The 21705-nt window shown below is 35.5% G+C and overlaps 1 protein-coding gene across 1 annotated transcript in view; it reads right to left on the bottom strand.

Moving 5' to 3' along the window:
- The window catches only part of wake (ankyrin repeat and fibronectin type III domain containing protein wide awake), a 417377-nt gene extending 398369 nt beyond the window's left edge, over window positions 1-19008 (bottom strand). Inside the window, exon 1 of the mRNA XM_089086234.1 lies at window positions 18897-19008. Coding sequence (XP_088942360.1) covers window positions 18897-19000 — 104 coding nt within the window. The 5' untranslated portion in view covers window positions 19001-19008. The remainder of the gene's footprint in view (window positions 1-18896) is intronic.
- Window positions 19009-21705: the final 2697 nt, after the last annotated feature.

Raw genomic sequence — 21705 nt, 5'->3', positions numbered from 1 at the left:
AAACTTTTTTTAAATGTGAAAAAACACCCTGACCCTTGGCTATCCTACTTTTAACATCTCCACTGCTCCCACCATCTTTACCAATAATACTACCAAGGTAAGTGAAGCTGCCCAAATGATCAATCTTTTCATTACCCAACGTCATCTTTTCATCTTCACTTATTCCAAGCCTTAGTGACTTAGTCTTCTTAACATTAATATTCAAAACTATTCCAGCACCCGAACTTGCAAAACCTCTAAAAATTCATTCATTTTGCTCACACTTTCGTTTAGGATGCTTAAATCATCAGCATAATCTAAGTCCAGGAGACTTTTTATCCCCATTTGATTCCATGGTCTCCCATTGCCTTTCCTGTGAATCTTAAGACAAAGTCCATCAAAATATTCCATTAAAATGGGGATAGAACACAACCCTGGTTAACTCCTGATTTAATACAAAACCAGCTGCTAACCTCATTTCCGACCTTAACCGCAGAAGTGTTATTCTCGTACATAGAACTAATCACTTTAATGTATTTGTCTGGTATACCATACAAGGATAAAACCTTTACTAAAGCTCTGCTATCAACAGAATCGAACGCTTGCTCATAATCTATAAGACTGACGACCAAAGGTGTTTGACAATTCAGGCACTTCTCAATTACCTAACCAAAGAGTGAAAATTTGGTAGACACATCCTCTACCTTTTCTAAAACCACACTGTTCTTCTCTTAAAACTTGTCTACGGCTTCCCTCAGTCTAAAAAGTATCATATTACTAAGTAATTTGCTACCTACAGAGACCAGACTAATGCCTCGATAATTACCACACTCACTTTTATCACCTTTTATTATAAAGTGGCTTACTTAAGGTTTTCCTAAAATACTTAGGTACTTCCCCTTTTTCGAAAATCATATTCATAATCTTAAGTAACTTATTTCTAACCTCAGAGCAACCATATTTAAGAAACTCAATTACCACCCTATCAGCACCTGGAGTCTTATTATTTTTTAATCCTTTAAATACATTGAAGCTTTATAGCAAAATTGAAAAAAACAAGTTTTTTAACTGAAAGTAAGGAGCAACATTAAAACTTAAAACGAACAGAACTTATTCCATATATTAAAGGGTTGTCCCCTCCTCAACACCTCACTCTTTACGCTAAATTTTGACTCTGTGTCACAACTCTACTTTTTAAAACAATAAAAACTTTAGCGTAAAAAGTGAGGCGTTGAGAAGGAGTCAGCCCCTTTCATATACGGAATAATTTCTGTTCGTTTTAAGTTTTAATGGTGCTCCTCATATTCAGTAAAAAAAAACTTGTCTTTTTTTTATTAAATTTCTGAATGTTTTTCAACTAATGCAGGTTCAAATTGGGCTCACCGTAAATTAAAAATTAAAACAAAATTTTGCATGCTAATTTTCGCAGATTGATTCCGTATATGAAGGGTTGCCCCCTCCTCAACATCTTGCTCTTTATGTTAAAGCTCTTAGCACTTTAAAAAAAAAACTTTCTATTCTAATTAAACGGTCATCGCGTTTCAGTAAAAGCTCTTAAAAATTGGCACAAACAGTCGAACTTTAGTGTAAAGAGCAAGGTATTGAGGAGGGGGCAACCCTTCATTTATAGAATAATTTCTCTCCCTTTTTCAAATAATGCAGGTAAATCTGGCTCACCTTCTATGAAATATACCCCTCCTCCCTCACGAAAAACTCCTCCGTGGAAACTTCATCAAACGTAAAGTGTACCCCCTGTAAAATTCCCTCAAGACAGTTCTATCCTCGCTGAGATTCCCCCCTCCCTGTAAAATTGCTAGCGGACGATTCACCCTTTAAAAATTCTCCTTAGCATTCTATCGTTTGAATAAGACTTTAATCTCTAATCGGTTTCTCGATCACTCCAGAAATGTCCCCTTCCGTGGAAATTGCTTCCCGGAAATCAAAACACGCGGAAAAAAGACCCATGATAATTCCCCCGGAACATCTCTCACATGCAAAATTTGGCAAAGAGAATGTAAGACAATTAAAAAGAATTTCGTATAGTAATTCTGTCAAATCCCCCTAGTGTAACATTTCCTCTAGAATATTCAACCCCCCAGAAATTTCCCTCCCCAAGAAAGATTCTCCCTACAGCATCCAACCCAAGCACAATCCCCCCCCCCCTATAAAAATATTTGTATACTTCCAAATAACAAATACTATACGTAAATAATGGGCTAATGGGCTGTGGCAAACCAAAAGGCGGTTAGTGACATTTTGTAAATTTTACAGGAGACGCGAAAAACGATTTAAACAAATAGCCCAATTTAAAACTAGGAAAATAAGTTGCTGGGAATCATTTCTGAACATGAGCAGACGTAATTTTTCGTGCTGAATCACATGGTGCTTTCAAAAATCCAACTTTCCATTTACCTTTGGCACTTTTGACTTATCTCTTTTTGTCATGTTTTTCGGCAGACCAAAAGGAGGTATGTGCCATTTTGCCTTTTAAATTTAAATGCGAAAAAAATTAAACTTTCAGCTATTAAACTTTTTTACCGACATTTTTTTTTTCTTACTCACTGAATAGATCATGTTGAAAACTACCCTCTCTGATGCCACCCACGCCTGTGAAACGCAGAAAGCAGGGGTCAAAATCTTGCAGAAACTTCTCCTATGTATCGCATTCTCAGAGTCATAACTTCAACTATTTTAATGTAAAAGAATGTATAAAAGGATTGTTCGGTTATTTGGAAACTGACCAGAAAACAGGAACAACATTCGTCTTCAATTGAACTTTTGGGAACTCAAAAAAGCAAACATCATTATAGTCCATCTTGTTCTTCACATCCCTCAAAAGTGAGATCAGCTGATGCTTTGTCTTCTGTTGGTATCTTTTTCCAGAATTCTCTGGATCTCTGGTCTCTCATGTGTGGTACCAGCTTTGTCATGATCTCAACTATTTTCGAGGCATTAACTCCCCTCGGTTGTTTCTGAGACTTTGGCAATCCTTTACCAAGTTATTTTTTCGCTGCAACTGTAAGGAAATCGTAAGAGACGAGCTCCTGAGCAAAATCCTCACGATAAAACATATAGGATTCACCTTTTTTTTTAACACAACTTCAACTATTTTCTGTAGCAGCACTGGTTGGTTATCTTTCTGTTTTTTGGAGAACTTTCCGTTTTTCCGCTCACGAAAGTCACTGATGCAAAGGTCCACGACGCAAGTATTTTCCCTGGAATCTTCCATCAGCTTCTTCAAAACACCAAAGTCCTCAACATTTCTGTTCTTCCAAATTTTAGCCTCGATAAGTCCATGGAGTCCATCGGCAGACATATGAGTATGACCTTTCGTCAAATACTTGATGGTGATCTTGGCGGGTGCCCAGAGTTCGTTCGAAATTCTCACTAGCATAGGAAACAGAATGTAATTTTGTTTTGTCCGCTACAGTTATCGGCATAAAATATGAATTCATCTTATTCTATGTCTTTATGCTCGTCATTAAGTGCATGATAAGCTGAAGCAACTGCGTCTGCACTCCTACCGTAAGTTGCTTCGTGCCAGACAATACGATAGGCTGGAAGAGGAGCCGACCCTATGGTTTTCTTCTTCTCTTCAGACAGTAATGACAGTGACGAAACAATCCCAGCGTGGACGACCAAAAGACGCTAAGTGAAAACTTGAAAACTTGTTTTACTGGTATCCACGGCAGCCCAAAAGGAGATAAGTGCAGGACTTGCCCGTCCTTGAACTCCTTTTGGCCTGCAAGACAGCCCGAGAAATGGACATAACGCCTTTTTAACGGATCACAAAGCTTTGAATATCTCGGGAACGAAAGGAGATACATACATTTTGAATAGATCAATGGATCGAGCGTGATCTTTTTGGTGGGGATAGGGATAAAACTCATTATTCGACAGCATGTCACTTACCGCCTTTTGGTTTGCCACAGCCGTAATGTCGTAATTGCTTAATTAAACAAAAATAATTTAATATGAAATAAAAACATTTTAACGCAAAATAACTGCAAGATGCAAAGTTTGGAAATGCCACTTTTTATTAAGATTAAAGTACACATCCTGGAATTTGTGGGCTTGAAAGTAACTTGTTCAATAGCCATTTTCCTGGTGAAGTACGTCAATTGGACGGATTAATGCGGTTGATATTTAATATATATACTCAGATTTTTTAGACTGAGTGCGCTCTTATTCACTTTCCAGGCGAACCTCTGCCCGTTTGATATCTTATTAGAAATACCTTGTATTGTATGTCAAATATCGTAAGTCTTTAAGTGTCTTATTATATTATCATAGTAGTCTAATAATTGTTGATTCTCTGGGACAATTAGTCCCAGCGGTTTATATTACAAGACGTTGTATCGTGTGTTGCATTAATAAAAGTATTGTGTTATAGCCAACCTCTCTACAATCTTATTTTAAGTCTCTCAAATAAATCCCAGCTGGTACGCCAAATTAGTCAGGTCACAGCCTAAGGCACGCTACCCAAGTTTATTTACCTTAGAGTCATAATTATACCCCTATAAAGGGAGTAATAAGGTATCAACCACAACCTCACTTTAAAACCATTAAAATCACTTTATCACACTAATTTCATAACTTACGGGCCTCTACCCACGGACTGTGGGGGTTATTCTACACCTAGACATAGTTATTTGATTTTTCAACTATACCGAACAAAATACCGATCTCAAAATTTTGATCAGATAATTTTGTTTAATACACGGGTGTAGGAGGGGGCCCCGTTGCCCTCCAATCTTTTTGGTCACTTAAAAAGGGCACTAGAACTTTTAATTTCCGTTGAAATGCACCCTCTCCCGATATTCTAGGACCACTATTTTGATACATTCACCCCTGGAAAAAAAAGACATTCCAGATTTTTGCAGATAGGAGCTTGAGACTTTTGCAGTAGTGTTCTCTGGTACACGAAATCTGATGGTGCAATTTTCATTAAGAATCCTTTGATTTTAGGAGGTATTTTCCTCCTACTTAAAAAATCCGGCATATTTTCCCAGGCTCGTAAATTTTAATGGGTAACACTAAACTTGATTAATCTTATATATTTGGAATAAGCATAACAGGCTCATTCTTTTGATGTATCTATAGATATTAAAATTCCATTTTTTAGAGTTCGGTTACTATTGAGCAAAGTCCCTCCTTACTTACAGTTGGTTACCACGGACTGATTTACTACAGGCAATGCTATAGTGTTGCTTCTGACTTAAACAGGTGAGTAGACCTTTCAGTTTCCTTTCTAATGAACATGCAACATTATCCAGGGGAATATGGGGGAGGGGATTATTTGGAAGGGATTTTCCCGGGATAATTTTTCGCGGGAAACTTTTAGCCCCGTTTAAATACGGTACATTGTATTCATTGAAAAACTAAAATCCATTGAATAATTGTGTTCACCATGTGGCTCGTACCACGCGTGTGCAAGTGCATCATACAGAGCATGGAGAGTTGCGCCACAGCAGAAGCGCGCCTAAGCGTTGCGTGGAGACTGCCACGCGCACGGAACAAGTAGTAATTAAAGATGTTCACCAAGTGATGTAGAGTAGACGATCCCTCGATGTGACTTCAGTCATTAGATTCATCAGTCTTCTGTGCTTTATTTTGGACCTTCATATAAAAACCCGCCATATTTGCAGCCATTAGCTACAAGATGCAAGAGGGCACTGCTGTTTGGTACCGTTGGCTGCTTTTTTGAGTTTTACAGCCTTGAAAGTAACCTTTCGGAAAGTATTGCCAGAAGACTGCACTTAAACAGGGCAAATATGACCGGTTTTGCTCCCTAAAGCTTATGAATCTACGAAAAAGCCTCTATCTAAGACGGAAGGATTTTTTTTCAGGCAAAATAGGATGCATTTACCACAAATCGAAAATCTTCAAACATCTGATCAATCGAACTATCAGCTCTGTCGCTTTCAGAATATTCAAATACAGCGTACTTCAGCAGTAAGATATGATTTCAATCCCTTAGTTACATGTCATATTACATTTAATTCTCCGCCTGAGTCAGCTCGAGAATGCCACTCGTTTGCCATCTTTAAAAGACTCGTATTTTTGTTTTTCTTATTGATTTTTGGCTATTGGTTGCCGATCTAGTTATTGGTGAGTGATCAGAATAAATTCTTGTAAATTGATGAAATCCTTCCCTCTCTCTCTCTTTTTTGTTTGAATATTTCTCTTTTATTTTTTACTGTTAATGAGTTGGTGTTGGACAGTATGTGTGCTTCTCCCCTTCTTTGCAGGCCATGAAACGCTTGTGGGGATCACTGCGTTATGTTTGAAAGCACAACAAGTCACTACTGAAATATTCCAACTCTTGCATTTCACGACAGAAATTCAAAATGAAATTTGAAAAATTAAGACAATGTAACTGTGATATGGTAAGTGTGTAAGTTTTTGTGTGTGTGTAATTGTTTGCGTGTGGGTGTTTTATTTTTCGTGTTTGTAAGTTAGGTTTCGTGTGTGTGTGTAAGTTTTTTTGTGTGTGTGTGTATGTTTTTTTGCATGTGTGTGTAAGTTTTTGTGTGTGTAATTTTTTGTGTGAATGTTAGTTTTTGTGTGCATGTTATTTTTTGCGTGTATTTGTTAGTTTTTGTGCGTGTGTATGTTTGTTTTTGTGTGTCTAAGATTGTGTGTGTGTTAGTTTTGTAGTATTTGTGTGTAAGTTTTCGTGTGTGTGTGTGTGTTTGTATAAGTTTTTGTTTGAATTTAAGTTTTCGTGTGAATGTGTTAGTGTGTGTGTATGTGTGTGTGTGTGTTATTTTTTGTGTGTGTGTAAGTTTTTGTGTGTGTGTGTAATTTTGTGTGCGTGTGTGTAAGTTTGTGTGTGTGTGTAGGTCTGTGTATGATTGTAAATTATCTTTTTAATGTTATTTTTTGCATGTGTGTTTAATTGTTTTTTTGTGTGTAAGTTTTTGCGTGTCTATGCTTTTTTTTGGTTGTTTTTTTTTTAGTTTGTATGTGTTATATTTGTTTTTTTTTTTTGAGTGTGTTAATTTTTCTTTGTGTGTGTGTAAGTTTGTGTGTGTGTGTGTGTGTGTGTATGTAAGTTTTTGTGTGTGTAAGTTTTGGAGTGTGTGTGTGAGTTTTCGTGTGTGTGTGTGTGTGTGTGTGTGTGTTTGTAATTTTTTGTGCTTTTGTGTGTGTGTTTTTGTTTTGTTCATGTGTTAGTTTTTGTGTTTGTTTGTGTGTGTGTTTTTGTTTTTGTGTGTGTGTAAGTTTTCGTGTGCATGTGTAAGTTTTTGTGTGTGTGTGTGTGAGTTTTGTGTGTGTGTGTGTGTGTGTAAGTTTTTGTGTGCATGTAAGTTTTCGTGTGCATGTGTAAGTTTTTGTGTGTGTGTGTGTGTGTGTGTTAGTTTTTGTGTGTGTGTAAGTTTGTGCATGTATTTTTTATTTTTCGTGAGTGTGTGTGTGTGTGTTTGAGTTTTGTGTGTGTGTGTGTGTGTGTGTGTATTATTTCTTGTGAATTTTAGTTTTCGCGTGTGTGTAAGTTTTTGTGTGTGTGTGTGTGTGTAAGTTTTTTTGTGTGTATGTTTTGGAGTGTGTGTTTAAGTTTTAGTGTGTGTGTGTATAAGTTTTTTGTGTGTGTGTGTGTGTGCAAGTTTTTTTGCGTGTGTGTGAGAGTTTTTTTTGTTTTCATGTGTTTTTTTTTTTGTGTGTTTGTGTGTGTGTGTGTGTAATTGTTTGTGTGTGTGTCTTTTTTGGAGTGTGTGTGTAAGTTTTCGTGTGTGTGTGTGAGTTTTTGTGTGTGTGTGTGTGTAAGTTTTGTGTGTGTGTGTGTGTGTAAGTTTTTGTGTGCATGTAAGTTTTTGTGTGCATGTAAGTTTTCGTGTGCATGTGTAAGTTTTTGTGTGTGTGTGTGTGTAAGTTTTTGTGTGTGTGTGTAAGTTTTGGCGTGTGTTTGTAAGTTTTGGCGTGTGTGTGTGTGTGTGTGTAAGTTTTGGAGTGTGTGTGTAATTTTTAGTGTGTGTGTGTGTGTAAGTTTTCGTGTGCATGTGTAAGTTAATGTGTGTGTAAGTTTTCGCGTGTGTGTGTAAGTTTTCGTGTGTGTGTGTGTAAGTTTTGTGAGTGTGTGTGTGTGTAAGTTTTTGTGCGTGTGTGTGTGAGTTTTTTTGTGTTCATGTGTAAGTTTTTGTGTGTGTGTGTGTGTGTTTGTGTAAGTTTTGTGTGTGTGTAAGTTTTGGCGTGTGTGTATGAGTTTTCGTGTGTTTGTGTGTGTAAGTTTTTGTGTGCATGTAAGTTTTTGTGTGCTTGTTAGTTTTCGTGTGCTTGTGTAAGTTTTTGTGTGTGTGTGTGTGTGTGTGTAAGTTTTTGTTTATGTTAGTTTTGGATTGTGTGTGTAAGTTTTTGTGAGTGTGTGTGTAAGTTTTGTGTGTGTGTGCAAGTTTTTTTGAGTGTGTGTGTGAGTTTTTTTTGTGTTCATGTGTAAGTTTTTTTGTGTGTGTTTATGTTTTTGTGTGTGTGTTAGTTTTTGCGTGTGTGTATGATTTTTCGTGTGTGTGTGTGTGTAAGTTTTGTGTGTGTGTGTGTGTGTGTGTATTTTTTTGTGTGCATATTAGTTTTGTGTGCATGTAAGTTTTAGTGTTATTGTTTAAGTTTTTGTGTGTGTGTGTGTGTATGTTTTTGTGTGTGTGTGTGTTAGTTTTGGCGTGTGTGTGTTAGTTTTTGCGTGTGTGTGTTAGTTTTCATGTGTGTGTGTGTGTGTAAGTTTTTGTGTGTGTGTGTGTATGTTTTTGTTTGTGTGTGTAAGTTTTTGTGCGTGTGTGTAAGTTTTTCTGTGTGTGTGTGTGTAAGTTTTTGTGTGCATGTAAGCTTTTGTTGTGTAAGTTTTTGTGTGTCTAAGCTTTTGTGTGTGGGTGTAAGTTTTTTGTGTGTTTGTGTAAGTTTGTGTGTGTTTGTGTGTGTGTGTGTGTGTGTGTGTGTTTGTGTGTGTGTAAGTTTTTGTGTGTGTGTGTGTGTGTGGTATAAGTTTGTGTGTGTGTGTGTGTGTGTGGGTGTTTGTTTTGGTGTGTGTAAGTTTTGGCGTGTGTGTGTATTTTTTCGTGTGTGTGTGTGTGTATGTTTTGTGTGTGTGTATTTGTGTGTTAGTTTTCGTGCGTGTGTGTGTGATTTCTTTTTTTGTTGATGTGTTAGTTTTTGTGTGTGTGTGTGTGTATGTGTGTGTGTGTGTGTAAGTTGTTGCGTGTGTGTGTGTGTTTTTGTGTGTTTGTGTGTGTTAGTTTTGTGTTTGTGTGTGTGTTAGTTTTGGCGTGTGTGTGTAAGTTTTGGCGTGTGTGTGTGTGTGTGTAAGTTTTGGCGTGTGTGTGTAAGTTTTCGTGTGTGTGTGTGTTAGTTTTAGTGTGGATGTGTATGTTTGTGTGTGTGTATGTTTTGGGGTTTATGTGTTTGTGTTCGTCTGTGTTTGTGTATTTTTTTTGATTGTTTTTTTGTTTATTTTTTTATTATATTTTTTTTTTTTATTTTTTTATTTATTTTTTAAGTTTTTTTGTGTGTGTGTGTGTGTGTGTGTGTAAGTTTTTGTGTGTGTGTAAGTTTTTGAGTGTGTGTGTGAGTTTTAGTGTGTGTTTGTGTGTAAGTTTTTGTGTTAATGTAAGTTTTTGTGTGCATGTAAGTTTTTGTGTGCATGTAAGTTTTCGTGTGCATGTGTAAGTTTTTTTTTGTGTGTGTGTGTGTAAGTTTTTGTGTGTGTAAGTTTAGGCATTGCCATTTATAACATTGATAATTTAAACCAATGTTTATAATATTAACACTTTAAATTATTGTTTATTGACGTAGAATTAATGATAAAGACAAATAATTAGCAATATAGAATAATGATAAAATCAAAAGCAAAATATTCACTACTCCTCAATTCTTGAGCTGGCATTTTCTTGTAGATATTATAATGTGAAGGGATAAAAAAGCAAATTAAAAATAAAATAGAAAACAATGATGCAAACTTTTTCGAAAAACTCTTAAAAAGGAGTTTCAAACAGTTCGTGGTAACGAACTGTAAGTGAAGAGTTATTCGGGCAAATAGTAACTAATACTAAAAAAAAAGAAATTTTGATAGCAATCTAATACATCAAAAGAGTTGGCCTTTTATTCTGATTCCAAATATATAAAATTCATCAAGGTTAATGCTACCCATCAAAAGCTACTAGCCTGAGAAAATTTGCGCAATTTTCGAAAAAGCGGGAAGCACCTACAAAAAGTCAAGCGGATCTTAACGAAATCTAAATAAAAAACGCAAGTTTTTCAACAGAAAGTAAGGAGTAACATTAAAACTTAGAACGAACATAAATTATTACGTAAATGAGGGGAATTGCCCCCTCCTAAACACCTCGCTATTAACGCTAAAATTTTTAAGTGCTTTTAAAAAATCTTCTTTTCGTTCTCAGTAAACGACCCTTCTGTTTCAGGAGTGGTTCTTAAATAATTTTACAAGATTCAAACTTTAGTGGAAAGAGCGAGGTATTGAGGAGGGGTACCCTTCTAATCTACGTAATAATTTCTGTTCGTTTTAAGTTTTAATGTTGCTCCTTACTTTTAGTGTAAAAAAACTTGTTTTTTATTTAATTTTTGCCTTTTTTAAATAATGCCAGGAAATCTGGCTCCACCTCCACAGAAAAATTCCCTCTCCCCAAGGGAATATTCTCTAAACAATTCAACCCCGGTGACAAACCCCGGACAATTACTCTTAACATTTCCACGCGTAAACCTGAGTCAGCAAAAAGAAAGCAAGATACATAAAAAAATTTTTGTATAGGACTTCTGGCAAATTCCCCCATATTAAAATTTCCCCTGAAAAATCGACCCCCTGGAAACTTCCCTCTCCATGGAAAGTTCTCCAGCAGAGAATTTGTCCCCCCCCACCCGAAAAATGTATGCATACTTCCCAATAACAAATATTACACGCAAGCAATGGGCAAATTTTTTAACTTAAGACCTTTCCTAAGAGGCTGTGGGAGTCTTGTTATCCAAAGCCATAGGCCTCCCGACTATGCTGAACAAAATGACAATCTAAAATGCTGATCGGACGATTCTGGAAAAAAGGGCGTGGAAGGTGACCTTGTTACCCTCCAATTTTTTTTTGGTCTCTAAAAGAGCACTAGAGCTTTTGATTTCCATTTGAATAAGCCCTCTCCCGACATTGTAGGACAACTGGGTTGATACGATCACCCCAGGGAAGAAAAACAAAAACAAATAAACCACGCAACCGTGATCTTTTTTCTGGCAAAAATGCAAAATTCAGCATTTCTGCAGATAGAAGCTTGAAACCTCTATAGTAGTAGGGTTCTCTGATACACCGAATCTGAAGGTGTGAATTTTATTAAGATTCTTTGATTTGTAGGGGGTGTTCCCCCCTTTCAGAAAATCAGGCAAATCTTCTCAGGCTCATAGCCTTAGATGGGTAGCACTAAACTTAATAAAACCTATGTATTTGGAATCAGCATAATAATCCAATTCCTTTAATATATCTATTGGTACGAAGACTCTCTTTTTAAGAGTTTCGGTTACTATTGAGTCGCGTTGCTCCTTGCTTACAGTCCTTTACCACGAACTGTTAGAATCACTCCATCAGATTCAACACATCAGCGAGCCCTACTGTAGAGGCTTCAGGCCTCTACCTGCGAAATTGTGCAATTTGATTGTTTTTTCTGCCAGAGGGAAGATCGCGGATGAGTGTTTATTTATTTTTTTCTCACATCCTAGAAGATTGGGAGAGGGCTCATTCGGACGAAAATCAAAAGTTCTAGTGCCCTTTCTGAGTGACCAAAAAGATTGTAACATGGGAAAGTGGCATTTTCCACCATTTTACGGTGATTTTGACCCAAAGAGGACGTTACCGAAGTTGGTAACGATTGAAAATTCTGAGATAGCCAGTCAACTTAAAAGTGTCAAAAACTATGTATCGAGCTTTTCAATTGCAGAAGAATGCCGCACGGTTGCGCATCCTGAAAAGTCACGTCGTCAATGCAAGATAATAATAAATATTAAATAATATAAATATTTATCTTAATGCTTAATCTAACTAAGGTGCAGTCGATCCTTATTGAAATTTTCATTAGTGATTTATAATTAAGCAACAGCTATTATGAAGGAGGGGCAGTGAGTAGCTGTGCAGGTAGGGGTCTTGGGGGAATGCCCCAAAGAGTGCATTTCATAAATACCAAAATTTTCTAACTCTTCATCAGCTTTCAGACAAAAATATACGCTTCAAAGAGTACATTTTAATGCCCAAATATCCAAACTCTCATTGAGCCTTCAAATAAATGTGGGATAAGTTTTGGGGAACGAGAAAATGTTGATATTTAATCCTTCTTGATTAACGAGACTATTCTCTTCTGATTGAGACAAGTATAAAATATAACAGTCACATGCCTAACGGCTAAAAGGTGGAAAAAGGTGTGGGCATCATGAGTATCGCCAGAAAATTTCTTGGAGTACAGGGAATTGCTACCAGGAGCTTTGTTTTCTTTGATTCAAATTAGTAATATTTCACTTTTCCTACTTATATACAATTTTTCAGTGTATTCAAACATATGAATACAATGTTTTTTAAAAATCGGAGGACCTTATTATAGGTCGTCCGGCCTTAGCTACGTTCCATCTATCTGAACAATAATACCCATTTTCGTCCACCCAAAATTATGTAGTAAAAATACTACTGCTACTACTACTACCACTGCTACTAACAACTCACTGCAATACCAAACCACCTAAGGCCAACAAAGCTACGCACGCTCCTCTTACATCATAATCTATCTAAAGCCCCACTCTTTACACCCTCCCAAGAAGTTCCAATTCCCAGTAAATCATTTCTTATGACTTCCTTCCATCCAATTCAATTACGGTGTGCTTTTCGTTTGGTCCTAGATGGTTGGTTGAAAAGGACATTCTTTGGTAATCTGGCATCCTTCATCCACAGAACTCGTCCGAGCTATCGTAACCTTTCTCTCATTATAGCCCTAGAAAGTTGAGTAGGAGCACATTTTTTGTATGGCTTACTGTTTGAAATACGGTTAGTTAGAAGGGCACCCAAAACAGTCCGTATACAAATTTCTGGAAAACGTATAATAGATCCTCCTTTGATTTTTCTGAGCGGTCACGTTCCATAACTATACTTGACCACTGTCATCATTGTAGTTTCCAATATTCTAGTCTTGGTTAGGACACTAACATTTCTATTCTTCCAAACTTTTTTCAACTCTGAAAAACACACTGGGCCTTGGCTATTCTGTTCTTAACATTTTCATTACATCCACCATCTTTACTAATAATAATACCTAGGTAAGTAAAACTATCAACTGGATCGGTCTTCTCGTTACCCAACATCAGCTCTTGACCTTTACTTATTCCCAGTCTGAACAACTTAGTCTTTATAATATTGCTCTTCAAGCCTATGAATTCGCCCTGAGCTCTAAAATCTCTAAAAATCTTGTATTTTGTTAACATTTTCATCTAGAATTCTCGAATCATCAGCATATTCAATGTCTAGGAGATTTCTACTCTCCCATTTGATTCCATGCTCTCCCATGGCCTTTGCCGTGTTCCTGAGGACGAAGTCTATCAAATTTAGTCAAGGACTTATTCATTATAACTACTCTTCACCAAAGATTTTGACTAAATATACAAATTTTGCCCAAAATTTTAATCTACCATCCAATATTTTAATTCTTAAGCAGCAAAACTAAAAAAGGGGGACGCTACCAATCAATTTACAATTATTGATGTATACAATTTGACAGCAAGGAATTGGGGCTTTGGGAATAGGTAGCCCACGTCATATCTTGATTATTCCTGGGCACAATTTGAAAAAAACTGTCAGAAATTTAATAATAAAAACAGGTCTTTTTTCATCTGAAAGTAAAGATCCATATTAAAATTTAAAACGAACCCGAATTATTCAATACATGAGGGGGGCAGCACCCTCCTCAATCTCTCTCTCTTTATGCTCAAGTTTGATCTTTGGTCCCAATCCTTTAAGAACAACTGCTGAAACACCAGAGCCGTTGAATCGGAACAAGAAACTTTTAGAAGCACTGAAAAACTTTAGCATAGAGGGAATAAGGCTGGCCCTATCACATTTGGAATAATTTCTGTTCATTTTAAGTTTTAATGTGGCTACTTACTTTTAGTTGAAAAAAATATGTTTTTTATTATTTAATTACTTGAAGAACAAGCTTCTAGGGCCAGTAATCGAACGTAGGATATAACATTGACGTTTATAATATAGAAAACCCGAAGTAATGTTTTCAATATTGATGAATACTGATATTTTATAACTTTAGGTCAGCGTTATATATTGATCAAAAACTGATCAAAAATAAACAGTTTGATGCAATTATGAAATTTATAACATTGAAACCGACGTTTTCAAAATTAGCAATTCAAATTAACGTTTATTCACGTTTAAAGTATTAATATTAACATACTTTTATTTATTGGTAAATAAAATATAATATAAAATATAATAATACAATACTGAAACATAATATGGACAATCTACGTCAACGTTTAAAATATTTAGGTAATATGGAGGTGCATGGTTTATTCGTTAATGTTGTATTTTGGCAAAATTGGACAATTAGAGAGTAAAACTACTGAGCATTGTAGACAAAATAGTAGTGATTTGCACAAACTTCTTAGTAATTTCTATATTTTGTCGGAGCTATTTCGGTTTGTCTTTACTTATCTCATTAAAGTCTCTACTACCTCCATAGTAGAAACAGATACTATCTCTACTATTTACTATCTGTAAGGTCTCTAAGGGTCTCTTTTATCTCATTAAATTACTAATCTCTTGTTTTTATGGTCTCTTACTCATATCATTTTTTCTTTTTAAATGTCGTGCAACATATATTTAAGGACCTTTTTTCGATTAAGATCCTTAGGTGTATCTAAGGTGGAACACTACAGAATTAGTCATAAAAATTATGTTTTTTTTTCTTTTTTATGGCCGTTTATGGTTATTTCCGTTTTATGTCCGTCTACTTTTTTATGGTTCGTAGTACTGTCAACTACTTGATGATCTGTCGTTAGTGTTGGCAATGAATACTCGTTGTTTATGTGGATTACCTATACAACATATGATAAATTCCCATAGACAGCATTAAGCGGCTTTCACACTGCGCACGCACTCTTTATGCTAAGTGGTTAAGTTACATAGCCTTAAGCACAACCTTTCATACTTAAACAAGTCTGATAACACTAGGCTGACGTAAAAATCAAAAACACCATCACTTTTATCATCTCAAATCATCACAATCATCATTAGAAAGCTATTCAAAACTTAGAAACCGTATAATGTAGATGGAAATTCAAGTTCTAATCAAGTGCGAAAGGCTTTTTAGAAAAATTTTATTAATTTTTTCTTAAAAATGTATTGATTACAATCCAGAAATTCCATTTTTTTCTGGTATGTTGAACATTTCCATCCCGAAATAAAAAATTACGCACCGCAAAATTCAAAGTAGAGCCTGAGTCTGCTTAGCAATGCATGGGTTATGGATTACCTAACATAACATAATGTATTAAGTTTTGCTAGTGTGAGAGGTAATACGGCATAGTGTGATATAACCACTGGGCCAAAGGGGGTTTTAGGGAAGGGACAGAGGGGGCACTAGCCTCGGGCGCAGAAATTTTAGGGGTGTAAAATTTTAAATAAATAATCTAACGGTTATAATCATTTTTTAATTTTTAAATTGAATTTTTTTTTTAAATAAAGTCAAAATTTTGTTCATAATTGAAAATTTTGTTACAATTTGGCTTGAAAATTTTTGGGAGACAGGGAGGGGAACGTTAATCAAGATTTTGCCCCAGGTGCAAGAGAGACCAGAGCCGCCAATGCAATGAGTCTGTTTTGGGGTGCTAAGATCTTACTTATCTGATCTTACATAGTTCTGCTAAGCTTTCTGTTTATCCTTTAATCAAAGTGCTGAGATCCTGGAGCTGACTGAGTTCAGTTAGAAGTTCTTATTAAGGTCTTTTTACCCAAAAGGACATTGAACAGATGAGTTTGATAAAATTCTCAAAAGAGTCTTAATACCACTAATCAGAGCAGATTGAAATTGAATTTTCTAAAAAAAAAGATAGAAGGTCAACGTCTTCAGACATTCTTAAAAAATTGTTTCCTCTCAAGAGATGTGAGACCTCAGCAAATTGACTGACCAAAAACTCTTTGTAAGACGAGGAACAGGTTCAGTGGCGGCGGCAGCTTTAAAAGTGTATGGAGATGGCAACTTGCGGCATCTATTAATTATTTTACATTGCCTTAAATAAGTTAATAATGTAAAATGGTCTATGAAGCAGTAAAAAAAAGAAAAAAAGAGAAAAAAATCTATTTTTTCTTTTGGGTTTTTCGGTTTGAATTTTTTTTTCATTTTGATTTTTTTATTTCTAGGTAAGAAGAATTTATTGCATATGAAACCCATCTAAGCAGGTGGTGTATTTCTAATTAGCCCTATTTGCTGACTTGTTGAATTTATTTGGTTTTATTATTTTGTTTACAGTTTATTTTCATTTTGGTTAATTGGACCATTTCTTTGCAGAGACTTTTATACTATTTTTGAAATAATTTTAAAGCTTTGTCCAACTCTATATTTATTTATCACGGTCTTGATCTTCGCAGTTCTATAGACACATTTTTGCTATTGTAATTTAGAACCGGATGCTAGATGCTAAAATCTTCTTCGCAGCTTAGCCCAAAAGGCGTTCAAGAACTTAAAATATTTTTTATGATTGAATAAAAACATATTCAAACCGGGTAGAGACTTATAGGGCACATACCTGAGGGTAAGTAGACCCTCAAGTACAAGTGATTATTACCAAAAGGACGTAATTAGACGAAATACATTTTTAGTGTTATACCCACTTCAAGCTTCCTAGAGGCTAAGCAATCATCTGAGGACAGACTTCATTCAGGTACAAGTTTGCTGTGGTATCAACATAAAAAGTGGTTCTTTCCTTTTTCAATTTTTTTTTCTATTATCAAAATTCTTTGTCTCTCAAAATGGTTGGATGGACATCAAATTATTTGTTTCAAGTTCAAGTTCAATGGGGTTGTTATCAAATCCAAAAATAAATTACACCTAATAACAATACTCAGTCCATTCCTAGGTGCCGAGATCCCCAATCGCTAGCTTTTAAACATAATACGCAGCGTGGTCACTGCTACTACTCTTAGAAACAACCTCAGCTCTCATTTTTTGCAACATAACTACCAATTATCCTACCGCCATTTGCCCCAGGGGAAACTGCCTCACCTTTTTTACCAGTATTTAACTAATCTTTTACAACGCTAATAAATGATTTTTTATTCTTCTTTTAGATGACGCGAGGGAGCTCCTACCTCTCTTTTCTTCTGGGAGCAGTTTCCATGACCTTGATCAAGCTATATTCGGAGCAAAATCCGATCGTACAGTCGGGTGAAGGGTGTTTGATGATGATCGGGTATTTACATTATGCTGGTCCGAGATTGGTCGAAATAATGTTTTAAATGCAGACGAGAGTTCACCAGCTAGAAACTTGAACACAAAGATGAAGCATGAGTGATGATACAACGACTCCATTGACAAACAGTCGCCATTTTTTTCAATTAATTTCAAAGATCGCTTATGAATCCAATTGAGCTTCTGCAGGTGAGATTTAAAAGTCGATGGCCAGATCATTGCACAGTACTGTAAATAGGGTTTGATGTAATCTGAACGTTCATCTTTTAATTCTTGTGTTCCTTAAATCTGTCAGCCCACGGCTAATTATTCAGACTAGAATTGCTGTTACTTGTCCACCCTCTCCGGATCTGGGCCTGGACCTCCAGAAATCTCAAGACTTGTACGATTTAACCTATAATTTTCCGAATGATCTTGATGCTCTTTCCGTGTTTTATGCACAGCCCCACCTTTTTATTTAAAACTCTACTTTATGTATTATAGTTTGCACATCTCTTCAACCGTGTTTTGTTTTGTTCCTCTTTAGGAAAAGTTCGTTAAACATTCAGAATTAGGGGATGAGCACTTTCAATTGCTGATGAACCTGACTTGACTCGTAATTTTTCAAATTATCACAATATCCTTTGCCTATTACCCCCTCAGTTATTTTAAGTTAGATAGGGCTATTCCTCCCCTACCCCTGTTACTTTATGTAATAGTATACTTTATAATTTATGTACCTCTTGAGTATCCTGGTTTTTTTCTTTTTGTTTTTCACTTAAAAGGTAAGTTTGACATGGGGAAATGGGAAACCACTTTCAATTTACAGTGTTCCAAGCTCCCTGTACATCCCAGTCCAGGTTTTGGCCAGATCTCCCAGTATCTCAATACTGGTTGATTCGACTCACGATTTTTCCATACAGAAGTAACATTTATTGTTTTTCTGCGTTTAGTTACATCCAAATTCTATGCATTGATATTTTTATATAAAATAATTTATGCACTTCATGGTGTTCAGTTTTTTTTTTTCCAAAAAGCACGTTTAACATGGTAAAACAAGAAAGTAGCACTTTCAATTTTCAGTGATCCCCCTTTCCTGTTTACCCTTGTTCAGGTTTAGGCAAGGCCCTCCAGGATCTCAATGTTTTTAGAATTTAAACGATAATTACTATTTAACTTAAATGATATTTACGTTTTATTCGACCTCTCCCTTAATTTTATGGATTACTTTATTGCATACTTTAGGCACCTCTTAGACCTGTTACTAGACGTGAGAAAAGAACGTTTGCAAGGAGGGTTAGAAAACCAGCAATTTCCATTGGTAGTGACCTCCCCTACCTGTTCATCCTCGTCTATGTTTGTGCCTGGCCCTCTAGAATCTCAAGACATACGATTCAACCTATATTTTTCACACAATTTTGTTGTTCTTGGGGATCACCCAAATCCCCCTTCTTTATTTTATGCACTAATTTCTTTTATATATCATAATTTATGTACCTCTTGAACCTCCTGCTGTTTAGTTTTTTACGGAAAGCACGTTTGACACGGAGAATTAGGAAAGCAGCACTTTCAATTGACAGGGGTCTCCGCTCCCCGTTCATCCCAACTGATCACAGTTGCACTGAGAAAGTCATCGCATTACTAAGATTTTCTCCAGTAGCCAAGTGGCTACTCAGTTTTCTAACGCAGACGTGAGGATGCAGTCTTTAGGAGAAGAAGTGTTAGGAATCAACAATGTAAATCGTAGGTTGTCGTATTAAGATGATGAAACTAATTAATTAGTGAAATGGGTAGGAGTTCAATCAGAACTCGGTGAATGAGTCACTCTGGCAAAGCTGTTGAACTAGGAAAAGGGAATTTTTTAGGATGCATCTGCAGCTATAGTTGAGTAGGCTGTAAACTAAAATGCATCTAACTATATTATCTTTATGCTGAATTTAAACAAGTAAAATCGAAACGTAGACAATTCTAAGGGCTGAGGAAAATTTGTTAAGCATTTTGCAGAGGAGCTAAGAATAGTCTCAAGTTCTCGTTTGACTGACCATATATCAAACAATAAGCTGTACAAAATATGTGGCTTGACCAGATTTTCTAGGGCGGTACTTACGTATTATGCAGAACACACTCAAGAAATTTGTTTTGATTAATCTGAGTAAACCGGTTTTTCTCTCGCATTCGGTTATAATCTACTTCTTCTTTTATAAAATAGACTACAATACAGGCATATATTAATGAAATAATTTATGTATAGAGGTGGTTAGGTTATGTTAGATATTTAATCTAATATATTTTAGGCTTTCCATAATTCTTTGTTGTAGTTTCCATAATTTTGTTACTAAAGTATTATATTTTCATCATATTTTGGTATATTTCCTTATGATCAACCTAACTTCACTCTTTTGCTGTGTTCTGGATAATACGTAAGTACTTCTATGGCTATGATAGGACTAGACCAAATTTCAGGGATGAAAGATGACAGATTGCCAAAAAATGTGCTTTTTGGCATCCAGCAGGGGACAAACAAATAGCCAAACAAGAAGGAAGCGTTGAAAAGATTGAGGATTGTGCTCTGCTGTGTTGTCTTTAGAGGCTTGATGTTGCTTTGACTTATTATTATTAATAGTAGTAGCATTAGTTTAAAGTTATCCAAATATTATTGCTACACTTAGAGCAATCATTTTATTCATTTTGCCATTACCTGAGGCGTGATGGAGGCTAAGCATTCGATCAAATGACAGTTTCATACTACTATGCCAGTATTTTCATTCATAGCAAAAATAAGAGACCTTAAAGATCATATCTGATAAAAATATGAGGTTTTCAATTTCAAAGGAGTCGCAAATGAGACACGCACGTTAAATACATCACACGCACATTCACATAAAAAATATTTTATGGGAAAATTGCAGCCTGGCTATAAAACGAAATACCTATACTACAATTTCTATTTTATGTTTATTTTACTCTCTGTTTATGTTTATTTATTTTACTTATCTGATTTATTATGTATTTATTTACCTTCCGTATATTTATAATTTACTTATTTATTTTATACCTGTATTTATTTATCTAATTGAGATTTATTTCTACATTTTATATTTATTATCTTACAGTGCAAAAATTTGATTGTCCAATTTGAAGCCGTTTGAGCCACCAATCCGCTTCTATGGGAATCGGTGTCTCCCGACACCAACAGGGAGACTAGAAATTGCACTGCGAACTGCGGTAGGAATTTCATCATGCAAACGCTGTCATATACTGTTGCGTCTTATCAATAAAATAAAAAAATCCTTTAGTAAAACAAAATAGGAAACTAACTTCTCTTCATTTGGAAAATGTCATGGACTTCATGGAATCTGTTAAGGACTTCACTGATCACAAAAAACGTTAACTACAAAAATTCCCGTTTTGTGGTGAGGAATCGAATAACTCAAATATAACAATGGTTGAAGCACCAAGAATAGTGAAAATTATATCTGATTGTTTAAGTTAATCAAGTAGAAAACTACTGAATCCTATATCTTAAAAGATTTGAAAAAAAGTCGGGAATTCAATTTTTCAGGGAAAAGGCCTACACATGCAGTTATGCCGTTTTCAGTAATAACAGGGGTTAAGTTTAAAAAAAGAAACATGGATCGTTTAAATGTAAGTTAAAAACAAATGGTACCAATCAACTTAGGTAGGTGTAGCTTTTTTAAAGAATCAGCACTGATCGTTAATGTTAGTGCTATTATGGAGGAAAAACGTTGTCAAATTTAATTAATTAGTTTTGCTTATTCATTGTCACGGTTCAAAGTAGCAACACTGACACAAATGTGATACTGCCCTAAAAATTCATAATTATGAAACAATCATCAGGAAAATCTAAAATTATCCCGGTTTTTAGAAATGAATAGAGCTGAGATGGGTCAAACCAAGTTTATTTTGTGTTTTGATGTCCTTGACACTTTAAGGGGAAAGCTTCTCGAGAATATGCATCTCACTTGACCTAGGCTATTCAAGCTTTCTGATATGAATTTACAGCCCATACAAGTTTCTATATATGTGTTTTCATCATTTCACGAAGAAATGATCGGTTGATATATTTTCTGCTAATATATTGAAATAACATTCCCTGTTTTAATTTGCACATAGCAATTATTTAAAATAAAGAGCTATTCCACATTTATTGTCATTGAGCTTAAGACCAGTCGATGATGGTTTAAAAAGTTGACGAAATTATTTCAGTTCATGGGCTCAACATTTTATTTTAATCTAATTTTGATTTTAAGCTAATTAAATGGTGTGCTCTTTCGTAGCTCATTTG

This window comes from Artemia sp. Qi Xiang Cuo, chromosome 3 (assembly GCF_049724085.1).
Source record: "Artemia sp. Qi Xiang Cuo chromosome 3, ASM4972408v1, whole genome shotgun sequence".
Taxonomy (NCBI): Eukaryota; Metazoa; Arthropoda; class Branchiopoda; order Anostraca; family Artemiidae; genus Artemia; species Artemia sp. Qi Xiang Cuo.
Note: the sequence above shows the minus strand (reverse complement) of the source record. Positions and strands in the feature narration are given on the sequence as shown.